This window comes from Talpa europaea (genome assembly GCF_964194135.1).
Source record: "Talpa europaea genome assembly, chromosome: 8".
NCBI lineage: Eukaryota > Metazoa > Chordata > Mammalia > Eulipotyphla > Talpidae > Talpa > Talpa europaea.
In genome coordinates this window covers 29757890-29773927 of record NC_140075.1, presented here as the reverse complement: position 1 = coordinate 29773927, position 16038 = coordinate 29757890, and the positions used below count along the sequence as shown (strand labels likewise).

The window sequence follows — 16038 nt, the reverse complement described above, 5'->3', positions numbered from 1 at the left end:
TTATTGTCTTCAAACCTAGTGGAACCCGCCTTGTTATACTTTGAAATTACTTTCTGTGGGTAACCACTTTCTTCCTTCTGTATTCTTCAGTTTAGAACAGAAATCTCTACAACTATTGTTCTAAGCCTATCACTGAACTTTAGAAGCAGATAACTTGATTTATAGCTTCACAGATCCACAGATGGAAAGGAATTCTGTCTCAGAGTGATTAGTAAAGGAAAACAAAAAGAGGTGGTAAAAAGAAAAAGAAAACAAGAGAGGTGGTATATACACAAAATGGAAGACGACTTCACTGTCATCAAAAAAGATGAAATTTTGCCTTTTATGACAACATGGATGAAACTGGCGAGGATCATGAAAAGCAAAATAAAGTCAGGAGAAAAAAATACAGGATGACTTCACTCTTATATAGAATACAAAGATACAAAACAAAGAAACATAAAACTAAACCAAAATAAACCCTAGATGTCTAACTGCAGAGGAGGAAGGTAGAGGGTAGGGAGCCAAGGGCGGAGGGGCCCACTAGACTAGCATGGACTATGGTAGGACTTTTAAAAAACTATGAGACTTTGGGGCCTCCCTGGTCCTGCAGCGGTTAAGCGCTGGGCTGCGAAGATGCCCGCAGCCTCTGAAGGGACGGTTCGATCCCCAGCCGCCAGCGAGGGTCCCACATGGCATGCAGACTTCTCCTGCCGTGATCGCTGCTCCCCTCAGCAGTGTACTTCATCAGTCTGCCTGCTCTGCTCTCCCCTCTGGCTCTGGTGAATTCTCACCCTTCCGCGCATCTGACTGTACCCAGTGCTTGTATAAATAAATAAATCTTAAAAAAAATAAAAAACAAAAAACTATGAGACTTTTAAAAAATCAGTTCTATGTGGTCACATTGAACTCTAGTTAGAGTCTGGTGGTGGCTATGGTAGAGTAACATACATTTGAACAGGTATGATGCTATACCCTACCCCCCCTAAAATAGACACTGTGTTGTAAGTCAATATTAACTCAATAAAAGAGAGGACAGAGGTTAGATACACATAGGGGAGCAGGGAATATGAAGATGGAGGCAGAAATTGGAGTGAAATAGTCACAAACCCAAGAATGTGAAAGAATATGACAGACACTAGAACCTAGAAAAGGAAAGAATTAGATTCTGCCACCCCAGGCTGCACTGGGAGCAATTTGTTAGCACCTTGAGTTTGGACTTCTGGACTGTGAGAACTGGGACAGAATAAATTTCTGTTGTTTTAAGTCACCAAATTTGTTATCAGTCATAGAAAATTGATACACTGTGATATATGATAATAATGGGTCACCCAACCAGACTTGCAATTCCTAGAATAAATCCCATTGGATCATCTGTATTATTTTCTTACTGTGTGTCAAATTGTGTTTACTAATATTTTGTTCGTAACTTTTGCATTTAAAAAAAAGAATACCCTCTGTCAAAAACACTGACAACGAACACTCCTATCACTAGGTATATTTGTCTCAGAGAACAATGAATTCTCTTTCCATCAGATAAACACTAAGCACTAAGGAAAAACTCCTGGTATGGTAAATGATTTTCACAGTCTTTCTTTAGGAAAACATAAAACTGATGCCTCAAAACCAAGGAGGGACAGACTTTTTAAAAATTTCTGAGATCTCCAGCAAGTGCAAAATTGCCTACTTCAAAAACCTCAGTAAATCTGAGGCTATTATTTCTGGATGATAAAGTCAAATGTGGTAAGAAGTCAATTTAATATGGTTTTCATCTTTCTCTTGAAGTCAAGGCTTCATTTGTAAGTCAAGGCTACTATTTGTAAATGAAACTACACAACTGAACATTAAGTATCACTGTGGTTACTTTTTTCTATTGGCTATCTGTAATGTTAGACGGGAAATAGGATCGATTTTGTGTTTAGCAGCATGGAAAGCAGATTGAACATTCAACAGCCACAAGCCCAAAGTCCTTTAAATAAGAAATTAAGTGAATGAGTTAGGAGAGACAAAGAGAAATATTCATCTGAAGAATTTTTCTCTCTGTTTAAAGGGGAAAAAATAAGAAGAAAAGTAAAAAGTAGGTTTGGGTATCTTTTTATTTATTTATTTATTTATTGGTTTTATGGACTTTTTTAATTTAAATTTTATTTTTATATTCCCCATACAATTGCAACCCCCTTATTTTGACCCCAATCCCTCCTTTCCCAGCCCCCCAACCCCATAGAGTGTCTCTGGTTCATAGTTGTTTGTTGATTTTGATTTTTACTTTCTTATAGTTATTCTTTTTCCTGGTCTCTTATTTAAGTTTTCTAGATTCCTGCTATGAGTGAGACATCCGGTTGGGTATTTTTTTAGATGTGTGTTGAGCCTACAAGTGCAAATAAGATGTTTTCAAAGTCCATATTTTAACTAAATGCTGCCATCTACCGGACAATTTTCAAAGCCTTTTTACTTTCAAGGTAACAGAAAGTGTCATAGAGGTAAACAGCAGAATATTTGTTTTCCTAATAAGCCTTTATCACCTAAAATTCAAGACGATGGAATGATGTGTTCAAATATTATTTTTAATTTTATATTTTTAACTAAGAAGGACAGCCAAAGTTTAGTAATATGAAAACATAATTAATCTCAGAATTGAACAAAGTTTCACAGCATCTTATAACATGCTGCTATGCTATAATATTAAAACTATGAAACTTTTTTAAAAAATCAGTTCTATGTGGTCAAATTGAACTCTTGCATTCATATTCATTTCTTTTACACATAAGGTGAAAATACTCTGCTAATAATAATGTTATTAAACTGAAGATTCCAAAAGCTTCCTCTTCTGGGAAAAGAAGATAATTATACCTAATGTTTGTGAAAAGTATAATTAGACTAATAATTTCATATCAAGTAAATACAATCTCTTAGTTTTCAAGATCTTGAAACTCAGAAAAGTGCGGCAATAAATGACTGCTAAATACATATGAAGTATCAGCTGGAAATATCACTAAGGAATTTGCTTTCTGTTTAAAAAGCCATTAAAATCTAATTAAATCTGAAATAACTAGGAATATAATAACATTGTTTCTTCATTAGAGTGAACTGCTCAAGCGTGAGCTAATCACAGAGACAGTAGCAAGAATGAAGGGCAATAGGCATTTGGTTCAATGAACAGTGTCTTATTCCCAGTCTTTTCTATATCAAACTTACATTCACCTCCCATCTGCTTTTCACACAATAAACACTGAAATACATAATAATACACTAAGGATTTGAAATCTAAAATTAAGACTGTAGTCAAACAATGTGTAAAGTAATGATTCTCCTCAACAAAATCCTTACCAACAGAATCCAACCATGAACCAAAGGGATAATACACCACGATCAAATGGAATTCATGCCAGGGGCACAAGGATGGTTTGACATATGAGAATCAATCAGTGTAATCCAACACATCAACAAAAGAAAATTAAAAACCATAGGATCATATCAAAAGATACTGAGAAAGCATTTGACAAAGTCCAAAATCCATTTATGATGAAGGCCCTTGAAATTCTCAGGATAGAAGGAACATAGCTTAACATGAAAAAAACCATATACAACAAACCCACGGCCAATATTATTCTCAATGGCAAAAAGCTGAAGGCCTTTCCTTTAAGATCAGGAACAAGACAAGGATGTCCTCTCTCACCACTGCTCTTCAATATAATACTGGAGGTCCTAGCCAGGGCAATAGGACAAGAGAAAGACATACAAGGAATCCAGATAGGGAAAGAAGAATTAAAACTATCACTATTTGCAGACGATGTGCTAACACACATAGAGAACCTGAAATTCTTCACAGAAAAACTACTCAAAATAATCAATCAGTTCAGTAAAGTAGAAGGACACAAAATCAGCACGCAAAAATCAGTAACCTTTCTATACACAATCAACCTAAAGAAGAAAAAAATCAAGAAAACCATCCCTTTTATAATTAAAACAAAAAATTCAAATACATGGGAATAAACCTAACAAAAGAGGTGAAAGACCCATACAAAGAAAATTATAAAACACTGTCAAAAGAAATAGAAGACACAAAGAAATGGAAAGACATCCTCTGCTCATGGATTGGAAGAATGAACATTATTAAAATGGCTATTCTACCAAAAGCAATATACAGATTTAACGGTATTCCAATAAAAATCTCAATGACAAACTGGTCCAACCACTATGGAGAGGTGCGTGGAGATTTCTTGACCTACTAAAGACAGAGCTTCCATATGATCCAGCAATTCTACTCCTAGGTATTTACCCAAAGGACACAGAAACATTAATCCCAAAGGGCACCTGCATCCCTATGTTTATAGCAGCACTATTTACAATTGTTTAGCTATGAAAACAACCCAAATGCCCAAAAATAGATGACTGGATCAAGAAGATGTGGTACATATACACAATGCAATATTACTCATCAATCAAAAAAGATGAACTCATGCTATTTGCAGCAACATGGATGTAGCTAGAAGGGATCACGCTCAGTGAAATAAGCCAGAAAGAAAAAGAAAAATACCGGATGGTCTCACTCATAGCAGGAATTTAGAAAACCTAAATAAGGGACCAGGAAAAAGAACAACTATAATAAAGAAAAAATCAAAATCAACAAGCAACTATAAACCAGAGACACACTCCAGGGGTGAGGGAGGGGTGGGGAGAGGAAGGACTAGGATCAAAATAAGGGGCTGGGGTACAATTGTATGGGGAATATAGCCAAAATGAAAATGCATACATTGTGCAAAAATGAAAAATGATGTAAGAATTATATAAAATAAAATATTTTTTAAAAATTCTCAATGACATTCTGCAAAGAAATAGAACAAATACTGATGAAATTCATATGGAACCACGAAAAACCACAAATAGCCAAAGCTCTACTGATGAAAACAAAGGAAACGGGAGGTATCACATTTCCAAACTTCAAGCTATACTACAAAGCCATAATAACGAAAACAGTTTGGTATTGGCACAAAAACAGACACACAGACCAATGGAACCAAATAGAGAGCCCAGAAATGAAACCACACTTACATGAACAACTGATGTTTGACAAAGGGGCAAAGAATATACAATAGAACGCGGACAGTTTGTTCAATAAATGGTGCTGGGAAAACTGACCACCACATGCAAAAAAATGAAACTAGACCACTACCTCTCACCATGCACAAAAATCAACTCAAAATGGATAAAAGAACTGGACATAAGACTGGAAACCATAAAACACATAGAAGAAAATATAGGTAAAACACTACAAGACATACATCTCAGTAACATCTTTAAAGACTCATCACCCAAAGCAAAGAAAGTCAAGGAAAACATCAACACCTGGGACTACATCAAACTGAAAAGCTTCTGCACAGCAAAAGAGACATTAACCAACACAGACAGCCACCCCACCGATTCAAAAAAAATCATTGCACTCCAGTCAACTATTAAGGGACTGATCACCAAGATATACAAAGAACTCACAGGACTCAACAAAAACAAAATAAACAATCCAGGCAAGAAATGGGCAGAAGAACTCAAAAGACATTTCTCCAAAGAGGAAATGCAAATGGCCAAGAGGCACAGGAAAAAATGTTCAACATCCCTTATCTTGAGGGAAATGCAAATTAAAACCATGTTGAGATACCACCTTACTACAACAGTAAGAATGGCACATAGCAATAAAACAAGCAACAACAAATGTTGACAAGGGTGTGGGGTACTCTCCTATGTTGCTGCTGGGAGTGCAATCTGGTCCCACCTCTATGAAAAGCTGCCTGGAAGTTCCTCAGTCTACTAAAAATGGAGCTACCATATCACCCAGCAATTCCACTCCTAGGGATCTACCCAAAGGACACAAAACACTGATTCAAATGAACACCTGTACCCCTATGTTTATTGCAGCCCTATTTACAATAGTCAAAACCTGGACACAACCCAAATACCCAAAAATAGATGACTAGATCAAGAAGATGTGGCATAAATACATAATGGAACATTATTCAGCAATCAAAAAAAAATAAACTCATGCTATTCACAGCAATGTGGATGGAGCTAGAAGGAAATATGTTCAGTGAAATGAGCCAGAAGGAGCAAGAAAAATATCGGATGGTTTCACTTATAGCAGGCATATAGGGGGACCAAATAAGACATCAGTATAATAAAATAATAACAGTACAAAACACAACAAAGTAAAAACAGACAATTATAAATCAGAGACATCCTGCAGGGGAGGAGAAGGGAGAGGGGCCTGAGGTGATGGTGCACGGGTGCACTGGGGAAGGAAACTTTATGGGGACTACACCTGAGGGAGTGGGCGGAAGCAAATATTGTTTAAAAAATGAACAATAATGTAAAAAGAAATGATTCTCTCTAAAGATAGCTTTTAAGTTTCTCATAACTCCAGTTTTCAGCTTATTAACGCCAACAAATTTCCGTGTTAGGACATTAGTAATAAACTATATAACAATAAAGGTCTACAGGATCTACAGTAGTTATGTGGCTCCAGAGATAGAGAACACCACAGGTTTAAGTCTAATATCCATGTCACAAACTTTAAAAATGGAAACATATTTGATAGATCGGATTTGATTTTAGCAAATGAACTTTTGAAAACAAAACTGGTACCATTTAATAAGCACTATCAAAAATTCCTTTGGCAGTGAATTCTGAGACTGGAACAGATAATACCAAAAGGTCAACATGGATCTTCTGATTCAGCAACCTGTCACTCAGGGCTTGCCCCACAGTCAACCACAAGCAGATGTGACCTCTCAGAAATACCCTATCCATTAGAGAAATCAGCTTTCAGTTTCCCATCTCTAAACTACATATTCTGAGATGCTATAACGCTCAGAATCCCATTCCTGACACAGTCCATGTTTTGATTTGGAATAAGAGGTATAGTCTCAACCTTTTATGAAAGTGTAGAAATACTGACAGACATCAAAGAAAGTATAATAAGTTATATTTTTCTAAACTAGTTATCACAAGAGGTTGTAGACATTAGTAAAAAAAGAACTTTATAAGCTATAGGTTTAGAAGTGATTTGGAGTCTATTTTTCTTTTTTTTTTTTTTTAAATGTTGTGTTTTGGTGGCATTTTTAGTCTTTTTTCTTTTGAAGATTCATTTATTTATTTATACAAGCACTGCGTACAGTCAGAAGCACGGGAGGGTGAGAGAATTCACCAGAGCCAGAGCGGGGAACAGAACAGGCAGAACAACAAAATACACTGCTGAGGGGAACAGCGGGCATGTGTCGTGCCATGTGTGACCTTCTCTGGCAGCCGGGGATCGAACCGACTCTGCAGAGACTGCGGGCAGCTTTGCAGCCCAGTGCTCAACTGCTGCACCACCAGGGGAGGCCCAGGAGTCTATTTTTCTTAAATAAGATAGTCATTGTTCAACAATTCTCAGAGAGAACGAAATGGGCTTAGGAAAAACACATTATTCCAAAAATATTTTGAGAAAGACCACAATATACCTGCCCTAATAAAATGTTACAGTAATCAAAATACTATGATACATCAGTACAGACATAAATATTAGAGGAATAAAATAGAAAATTTAGAAATAGGCTAATCAGTGAGTGATAGATTGAGCTTTTCAAATAGGTAGAGTAGTGATAGATTATCAAAAAAAAAAAAGTCTTGCTATAACTAGCCAACAGATTGAAAAAAAAAGTCTATGTTACCTGACATATGACACCAAAATAAATTCCAAGTAAATTAACAATCAAAATTTCTTCATCAAAGGGACACATGCTCTTTTATGTTCGCTGTAGTCTATTTACAGAAGCCAAGTTCTGGAAAGTACCTAAATCGCAATGACACGCAAGTACATTACCAAAACGTGGTATATAATGTCACACCTGTGAAAATGGCTTTTATCATAAAGACCAGGGACAGTGTTGAAAAGGACATGGCAATAAAGAGACTCTTGCACTGTGGGTGGGAATGTAGACTGGTCCAGCCTCTATGGAAAATAGTATAGAGATTTCTCATAAGATTGAAATAGATCAACCACATGCTCCAGCAATTTCACTCCTAGGTATACACCTTATATTCACTTCAGCACTATTTACAATAGCCAAACTACAGAAACAAAGTGCCCTACAACAGATGAGTGGATTCGGATGATGGAGTTTATATACACAAGGACTACTCAGCTATGAAAAATAATAATAGGCCCTCCCCAATGGCAAAGCGGTTGAGCGCTGCACTGCAAAGCTGTCCGAAGCCTCTGCAATGCCGGTTCGATTCCAGGCTGAGCGGGGAAAACCCCACAAGGTGCAGCAGACCTGTCCTGCCTCGCCCGCTGCTCCCCTCAGCAGTGTCTTCGGTCTGTCTGCCTGTTCTGCTCCCCAATCTCACTCCGGCACTTCTGACCTGTACCCCAGTTCTTGTATAAATAAACAAATAAATCTTAAATAACAATAATAATGATGATGATAATAATAAACCCTTGCCTTTGCAGTAACATGGATGGAACAAGAGGGGATTGTGCTAAACAAAACATGTCAGAAGGAGAAAGACAAACATGTCAGTTACAGGTGGAAAACAGAGAAACAAAACAAAGGGTCAGATAAAACCAAACCAGTAACAAATTCAAGAAATCTGACTGCAGAATTGAGGCTACAGAGGGAGTAGAGAGAGAGCAAAGTGAGGAGGAGGCACAACCAACTATGGTGGACTATTGGTGCCTTGGTGGCAGAGGTAGCATGATAACATACACCTGAAGGATGTGATGCTAGACCTCTAAATCATATAATGTTCTAATCCATTGTTACCTCAAAAAAATGGTATGTATTTATAATTGAATACTACTCAGCAGTTGGAAAAAAAGATGAAATCTTGCCATTGCAACTACATGAATGGAACTAGAAGGAATTATAAACAGATAAGGAGAAAAACAAACATCAGATTGTGTCACTATGTGTGAAATACAGAGAAATAAAACAAAGGAATAAATAAAAAACAAACTAAAGGAAACCCTAAAGATCTAACTGCAGAACTGAGGCTACCAGACAGGGCAAGTAGGGAGTGGGGAAGCACAGTGTGGAGGGGCTATGCTGGAGGACTATGAGAGCCTTGATGGTGGACATGGGGAAGGAACATACATCTGAAGAGATGTGAACCTATGCTCTGAATGATTTATGGTGTTGTACTAACATTACCTCAATTTAAAAAATACAGTAAGGAAATAAATAAATAGAAACGTTCTCAATAAATAGGCCTTTTTTGAGCACAGCAACAATTAGCAATAACATACATAAAATGACTAATTTAAAAAATTTAACTTCATAAAGCAAATACCACAAAACAAAAAAAGTTAGAAAAAATGTTTTAGATATTTATGACAAATTATTAGGGCCCTTAATATGGAAAGGAGTCCTTCAAAAGAAAGGCAAACACTGTCTGATTTCACTCATGGGTGAAATGTAAAGGAACAGATACAACTAAACCAAAACAAACCCTACCAATCTTACCGTAGGATTAATGCCACGAGAGCTGAGCACCCAGGATTACTGCTGGGGGAAGGACTATGGGGAAGGAATATGGGTACTTTGGTGGTGAGTAGGATGTGGTAATATACAGCTGAAAGGGATGAACCTAGATCCCAAATCATTCAGTGTTGTTTTTATTTTTACATTGACAGTGTTTTTAAAACAACGTCTCCTCCATAAACAAACACAATTTTTAAAATTAGCAAAAAAAAAAAAAAAAAGACTTCAAATCATTAAAAGGAACACCTCACTTTATAAAAGAACAAATAAGTCATAAAATAAATATTCAGCCTCCCTGATAACCAGAGATACAAATTACAAATTATTGTGATTCCATTTTCATAAACAAAGCTTTCCCACAATTACAAAACCCACTGTGGTCTGGGTAGAGGAAAACAGTACTCAGATACTATGTTGGTGGAAGTCTACATAAGTAAACCTTTCAATGAGTCAATATAGATAAAAATCTTTCAACAGCCCCATGCCTTTAACAAAGTAGTTTCTCCTGGCAGGAATTTATTCAAAGAGGCATTCCCTTTCTAGAGCTGCTATCACAAATGACCGCAAATTTGGTGGTTGAAAGCACTGGAAGTCATTCTCACGGTTCCGGAGGCGAGAAATCTGAAATCAAGGTGTCAGTAAGGCCACACTCCCCCAAGGGTCCTTGGTGACACTCTGCTCCTTGCCCCATCCAGTTTCGGGTGGTGGCCAGCATCCTTGCGGCTGAGACCACATCACTGCAATCTCTGCCGCATCTTTACATCCCCTTCTCCTCTTCTGTGTGACTCATCTCTCTCTGTCTCTTCCTTGTAAGGATATCTGTGGTGGGATTTAGGCCCTACATTCATATTCCAAGATTATCTGCTCATTTTATGATCCTTACCTTAATCACATAAGCAAAGACCCTTCCCCACAGAAGATTACATTCACAGCTTCTAGTGAGTTGGCTTGGACAGCTCTCAGGGGCTGTGGGGGATGTCTGCCTACCATAGAAGGTAGTAATGGAATCACCATCTAAGGATGTTATTCCAGCATTATGTATCATTAAAAAACGAAAGAAATGATCTAAATGTTTAACAGCAGGGTGCCAGTTAAACAAATGAGAATACACCCATATAGTGAATAAATACACAACCATTTAACATGATGCTGATGTAAATCATTCCCATCTTATACTGTTGCATTTCAAAATCATCTATAATTTAGTGGCATACAGTAACAAATACTGCAGGCAAGATCTAGCAACAGATGCTAAAATCAGTGGGCAAAAGTTTGAGGAGAGAAAAGGATATCGTGTAGTCTTAGAGTGTCTCCCTCAAGATATTTATTCATTGTAAAAGGTAAAACAGTAACTTTACAGTGAAGAAAGTCAGCAGATACCACCCGAAGCACGTTTTCCAGGTTAAAATCACCAGTAAAGGGCCTCCCGAGTGGCGCAGCAGTTGAGCACGGGGCTGTGAAGTTGCCTGCAGCCTTTGCAGCGCTGGTTCGATCCCCTGCCACCAGGCGAGGGTCCCACATGGTGCGCAGACTTCTCCTGCGGCCCACTGCTCCCCTCAGCAGTGTACTTCCATCAGTCTGCCTGCTCTTCTCCCCACTCTGGCTCTGGTGAATTCTCTCACCCTCCCATGCTTCTGACTATACCCAGCGTTTATATAAATAAATAAAATAAATCTTTAAAAAAAAAAAAAAGATCACCAGTAAAAAGATACATCAGCATTAGGGAACCAAAGGGCGACTGACTGATAAGACACATAACTTCTGCGGTATCCTTCACCAAATGCATAGCCTCTATCTAATCAAGAGAAAATATCAAATGAGCTGAAATTGAGGGATATTTCACACAATAACTGATTAGGCTCTCCAAACATGTCAAAATCATGAAAGACTGAGGATCCACTACAGACTGACAAAGACAAAGGACTTGTGACAACAAACAAAGGCAATATGGGAATCTTGAATAGGATACTAGAAAATAAAAAGGTCATTAATGCAAAAACTGGTGAAATTTTAACAAGTTTAACAGTATCATATCCAGTGTTAATTTCTACCTTTTGATCATTGTACTACGGTGATAGAAGAGGTTAACTTCAGGAGAAGCTGGGTGGAAATTATATAGGACTCTTGTGGTTTATTGTGTAGCTTTTGTACATGTTTAAAATTAATTCAAAATTAAAAGTTTCTTAAAACCTTGTGGCATGAAACAATGATCATTTTATTATGTTCATAATTCTCAGGGTCAGTAATTTGAGGGACCCAGCAAGAACTATTTGTCTCAGTCTACCATGAATGAGGCCACAACTAAGGTGACTGCATTTGGTGGGAGATCGCTGGAGCAGCTTAACTGGAGCCACAGGTCTAGCTCTGCCTATTTTCTACCGATCTTTGCTGCGGATACAATATTTAGGGTTGCTCCTTCCTATCTCTGGTGCCTACGCTGAGATAGAGGGAACCATCTGCTGTATTAGATACCTAGGACTGCTGTAACAAGCTCTGAAGGGTTGGGTGGCTGAAAATGTTGTGAATTTATTCCCTAACATTTCTGGAAATTGGACATCTAAAATAGCAGGCCATACTTGCCCAAAGTCTCTAGGGAAGAATTCTTCCTTGCTTCTTTGTAGCCTCTAGCTGCTGAAGGAAATCCTTGGAAACCTTTGACTTGTTGCTACATCGCTCCAATCTCTGCCTCTGTCTTCTCATGGCCTTTTTCCCTTGTCACTCTGTCTCTGCATCTTTCTATGTTTTCCCCTCTCTTATAAGGACACCAGCCACTGAATTTAAAGCTACTCTAACACCGTGTGACCTGATTTCAGCTAACTGCATCTGCAAGGATCGTATTTCCAAATAAGGTTACATTGTGAGATTCCAAGTGGACATGAAGTTTGAGGGGATACTACTGAAATCACCACACAAGGGAACTGGCGAGCATCATCCTCCCTCTGCACAGAGATACACCCAAGCAAAGCTCAGCTCCCAATACCAGACCCAGAAAGGAACAAACTGAAGGAATTTCATCCGTATCAAATCAAAGCCCAAGCTAAAGAGGTGCAGTAGCCTGATGCAGGTTCTTACAATTCTACAATGATAGACATTCACTTCATATCAGATAAACAGATTTAAGGATTATCAGAGAAATCGAGGCTCCTGCTGGGAGTCAGTCTAATGACCTAGTAATATCAGGTGACCACTTACATGTGCTAGAGGAATCCAAGGGTACTGCCAATAAATACCAACTGTCTCCCAACCCCGAAAATTGTTACCACTATCTAAGGAAATTAAAGGTACTCCATATACTTTTGGAAGAAGAGGAGGAAGAAGAGGAGGAGGAAGAGGGGAAGGTTAGGGAAGAAGGGAGGAAGAGGAAAAGTAGGAAGAGAAAGAGAGGGAAGGAGGAGGGGAAAATTCACAAATATGTCATCACACAAGGGAATTAGAAAGATAAGTGCAGAATGAATTAGCTGGTATTGAAAAACAGGGCTGAAAGAGGGCCGGAAATAGGACTTCAATAAGCAATGAACTTTTGGAAAAGGGGCTGCAGAAGACTGAGTGAGAAACCTCAAGGGAAGACCCGAGGTAGTCAGGGGACGCTGCATAAGCTTGGTGTCTCAAGGCATCTGAGACACACAGAAAGTAAGGCAGAACAGACACACTGTCCATTTCCTGATTGCTACTGTCCTAGCCTCTCACCCTTGAAGACTGAAACACATGCAAGCTCAGGGGAGACCCATATAATCCTACCAAACGTGATCACTGCCCCGAAAGAAAAGTTAAACTCACAGAGAAAAGAGAAACAATACTTGAATTGCGAATTTTACTTTAAATAGTCTATGACTCTAAGATAAAAATAAAGATAAATCAGTTTCACTCACCAACAATTTCTTCTGATGCGGTAGTTAAAGCCAGAAACTTTTTTGTATTTTCTGTCTCCTCATTACTTTGCAAAGCTTCACTTGTTTTTGCAGACTAATAAAACACGGGGGGGGGGGGGGGGGAGGCAAATACACTTACTAATTTTTTTTTAATTCCAACATGGTTTCCAATTATTCTAACAAGTTTATATGTTTATGTAAATACAAACAAGAAGGTTTGGATAATTTTTATTTCTTTAGTTAGGGAATCTTACAGTGCTTCCTGTTCCCATAAAATTGTTAGTATTCCCAGACAGAGTTAGAATATATATGTCTATCACTGTATGATAATTGCCTGGTTTCAAGTTTCTTAAGTTTCTATTTAATATTTCTGTAACTAATGGGTAACCCAAAGGAATACCATCAAATAATTTCACACACTTCAAGATTAATACTGTTTCCCCACAATAAAAAATTATAGACATTCAGTAAGAATAAGTTATAGATATTTATTTCTCTAGTTTGAAGCATAGCATTTTGTACAATTCTTTTTTTTTTTTTTTAATTTTCTAGAGGCATGTCTTATTTATTTATCTATTTGTTTGTTTGTCTGTTTGGTTTATACATGCACTGGGTACAGTCAGAAGCTGGGAGGGTGAGAGAATTCACCAGAGCCAGAGCAGGGAGCAGAACAGGCAGAAGGACCGAAGTACACTGCTGAGGGGAGCAGCGGGCGGCAGGAGAGGTCTGCGCGCCATGTGGGACCCTCCTCCGGTGGGTGGGGAGCAGCCGGGGATCGAACCGGCGCCGCAGAGGCCACGGGCAGCTTCGCAACCCAGCGCTCAACCGCTGCGCCACCTGGGAGGCCCTGTACAATTCTTTATTTCCAATCCAAAGGTCTTCCTGGGAACCTTTTTAATTTCTTCAATATTAATTCATATTGTCATACAAGAAATTTCCTCAGAAGTCAGCCAATTGATTAAGGATAAATTTATCAAAAACAACCAATCAGCTATTACAATGGTCCTTACCTTAAAAGTGCTCTTTGAGAGAGCTAAAAAGAACCTTCTCTGAAGAGGAAATGCAAATGTCCAACAGGCATATGAAAAAATGTTCAACATCACTTGTAATCAGGGAAATGCAAATCAAAACTACAGTGAGATACCAGCTGACACCAGTGAGAATGGCACATATTAAAAAATTAGCAACAACAAATGTTGGCGAGGTTGTGGAGAAAAAGGAACTCTCAGCACTGTTGGTGTGAGTGCAAACTGGTCCAACCACTATGGAGAGCTGTGTGGAGATTTCTTGACCAACTAAACATAGAGCTTCCATATGATCCAACAATTCCACTCCTAGGTATTTACCCAAAGGACACTGAAACATCCATTCCAAAGAGTATCTGCACACCTAAGTTTATAACAGCACTATTTACAATAGCTAAGATTTGGAAACAACCCAAATGCCCAAAAATAGATGACTGGATCAAGAAGATGTGGTACATATACACCATGGAATATTACTCAGCATTCAAAAAAGATAAACACATGCAATTTGCAGGAACATGGAGCTGGAAGGGATCATGCTCAGCGAAATAAGCCAAAAAGAAAAAGAAAAATACCGGATGGTCTCACTCATAGCAGGAATCTAGAAAACTTAAATAAGAGGCCAGTAAAAAGAATAACTATAAGAAAGTAAAAATCAAAATCAACAAACAACTATGAACCAGAGACACTCTGTGGGGGGTTGGGGGGGCAGGGAAAGGAGGGATTGGGGTCAAAATAAGGGGGTTGCAATTGTATGGGGAATATAAAAATAAAATTAAAATTTAAAAAAAAAAAGTGCTCTTTGAGAGCTTCTGTACAGCAAGAGAGATAGTAAGCAAAACAAAGAGACACCCCACCAATTGGGAGAAAATTTTTGCACCCAACACTAATGATAAAGGACTGATCACAACAATCTACAAAGAACTGACAAGACTCAACAAAAACAATGTAAATAACCCAATCAAAAAATGGGAAGAAGAGCTAAAAAGAAACTTCTCTGAAGAGGAAAAGCAAATGGCCAACAAGCGTATGCAAAAATGTTCAACATCACTTGTAAATCAGGGACATGCAAATCAAAACTACAATGAGATACCATCTTACACCAGTGAGAATGGCACATATTAAAAAAAAAAACTAGCAACAACAAATGTTGGCGAGGATGTGGAGGAACCCTCCTGCACTGCTGGTGGGAGTGCAAACTGGTCCAACCACTATGGAGAGCAGTGTGGAGATTCTTCAATGTGCTAAAGATGGAGCTTCCATATGATCCAGCAACTCCACTCCTAGGTATTTACCCAAAGGACACAGAAACATTAACTCACAAGGGCACCTGCAACCCTATGTTTACTGCAGCACTATTTACAATAGCTAAGCTATGGAAACAACCATGGAAACAACCAACCAATGTGTCCCAAAATAGATGCCTGGATCAAGAAGATATGGGACATATACACAAAGGAATATTACTCAGCAATCAAAACAGATACTTCTGCAATTTGCAGCAATGTGGATGGAGCTGGAAGAGATCATGCTCAGCAAAATAAGCCAGATAAAAAAAGAAAAATACCAGATGGTCTCACTCAGAGCAGGAATTGAGAAAACCTAAATAAGGGACCAGGAAAAAAACTAATTACAATAAAGTAAAAATTAAAA

The 16038-nt window shown here is 38.2% G+C and overlaps 1 protein-coding gene across 1 annotated transcript in view; it reads right to left on the bottom strand.

Moving 5' to 3' along the window:
- The window catches only part of FSIP1 (fibrous sheath interacting protein 1), a gene marked incomplete at both ends in the record, with an annotated part of 193334 nt that overhangs the window by 162967 nt on the left and 14329 nt on the right, over positions 1–16038 (bottom strand). Inside the window, one exon of the mRNA XM_084240127.1 lies at positions 13361–13454. Within this exon, the coding sequence (XP_084096253.1) occupies positions 13361–13454 (94 nt within the window). The remainder of the gene's footprint in view (positions 1–13360; positions 13455–16038) is intronic.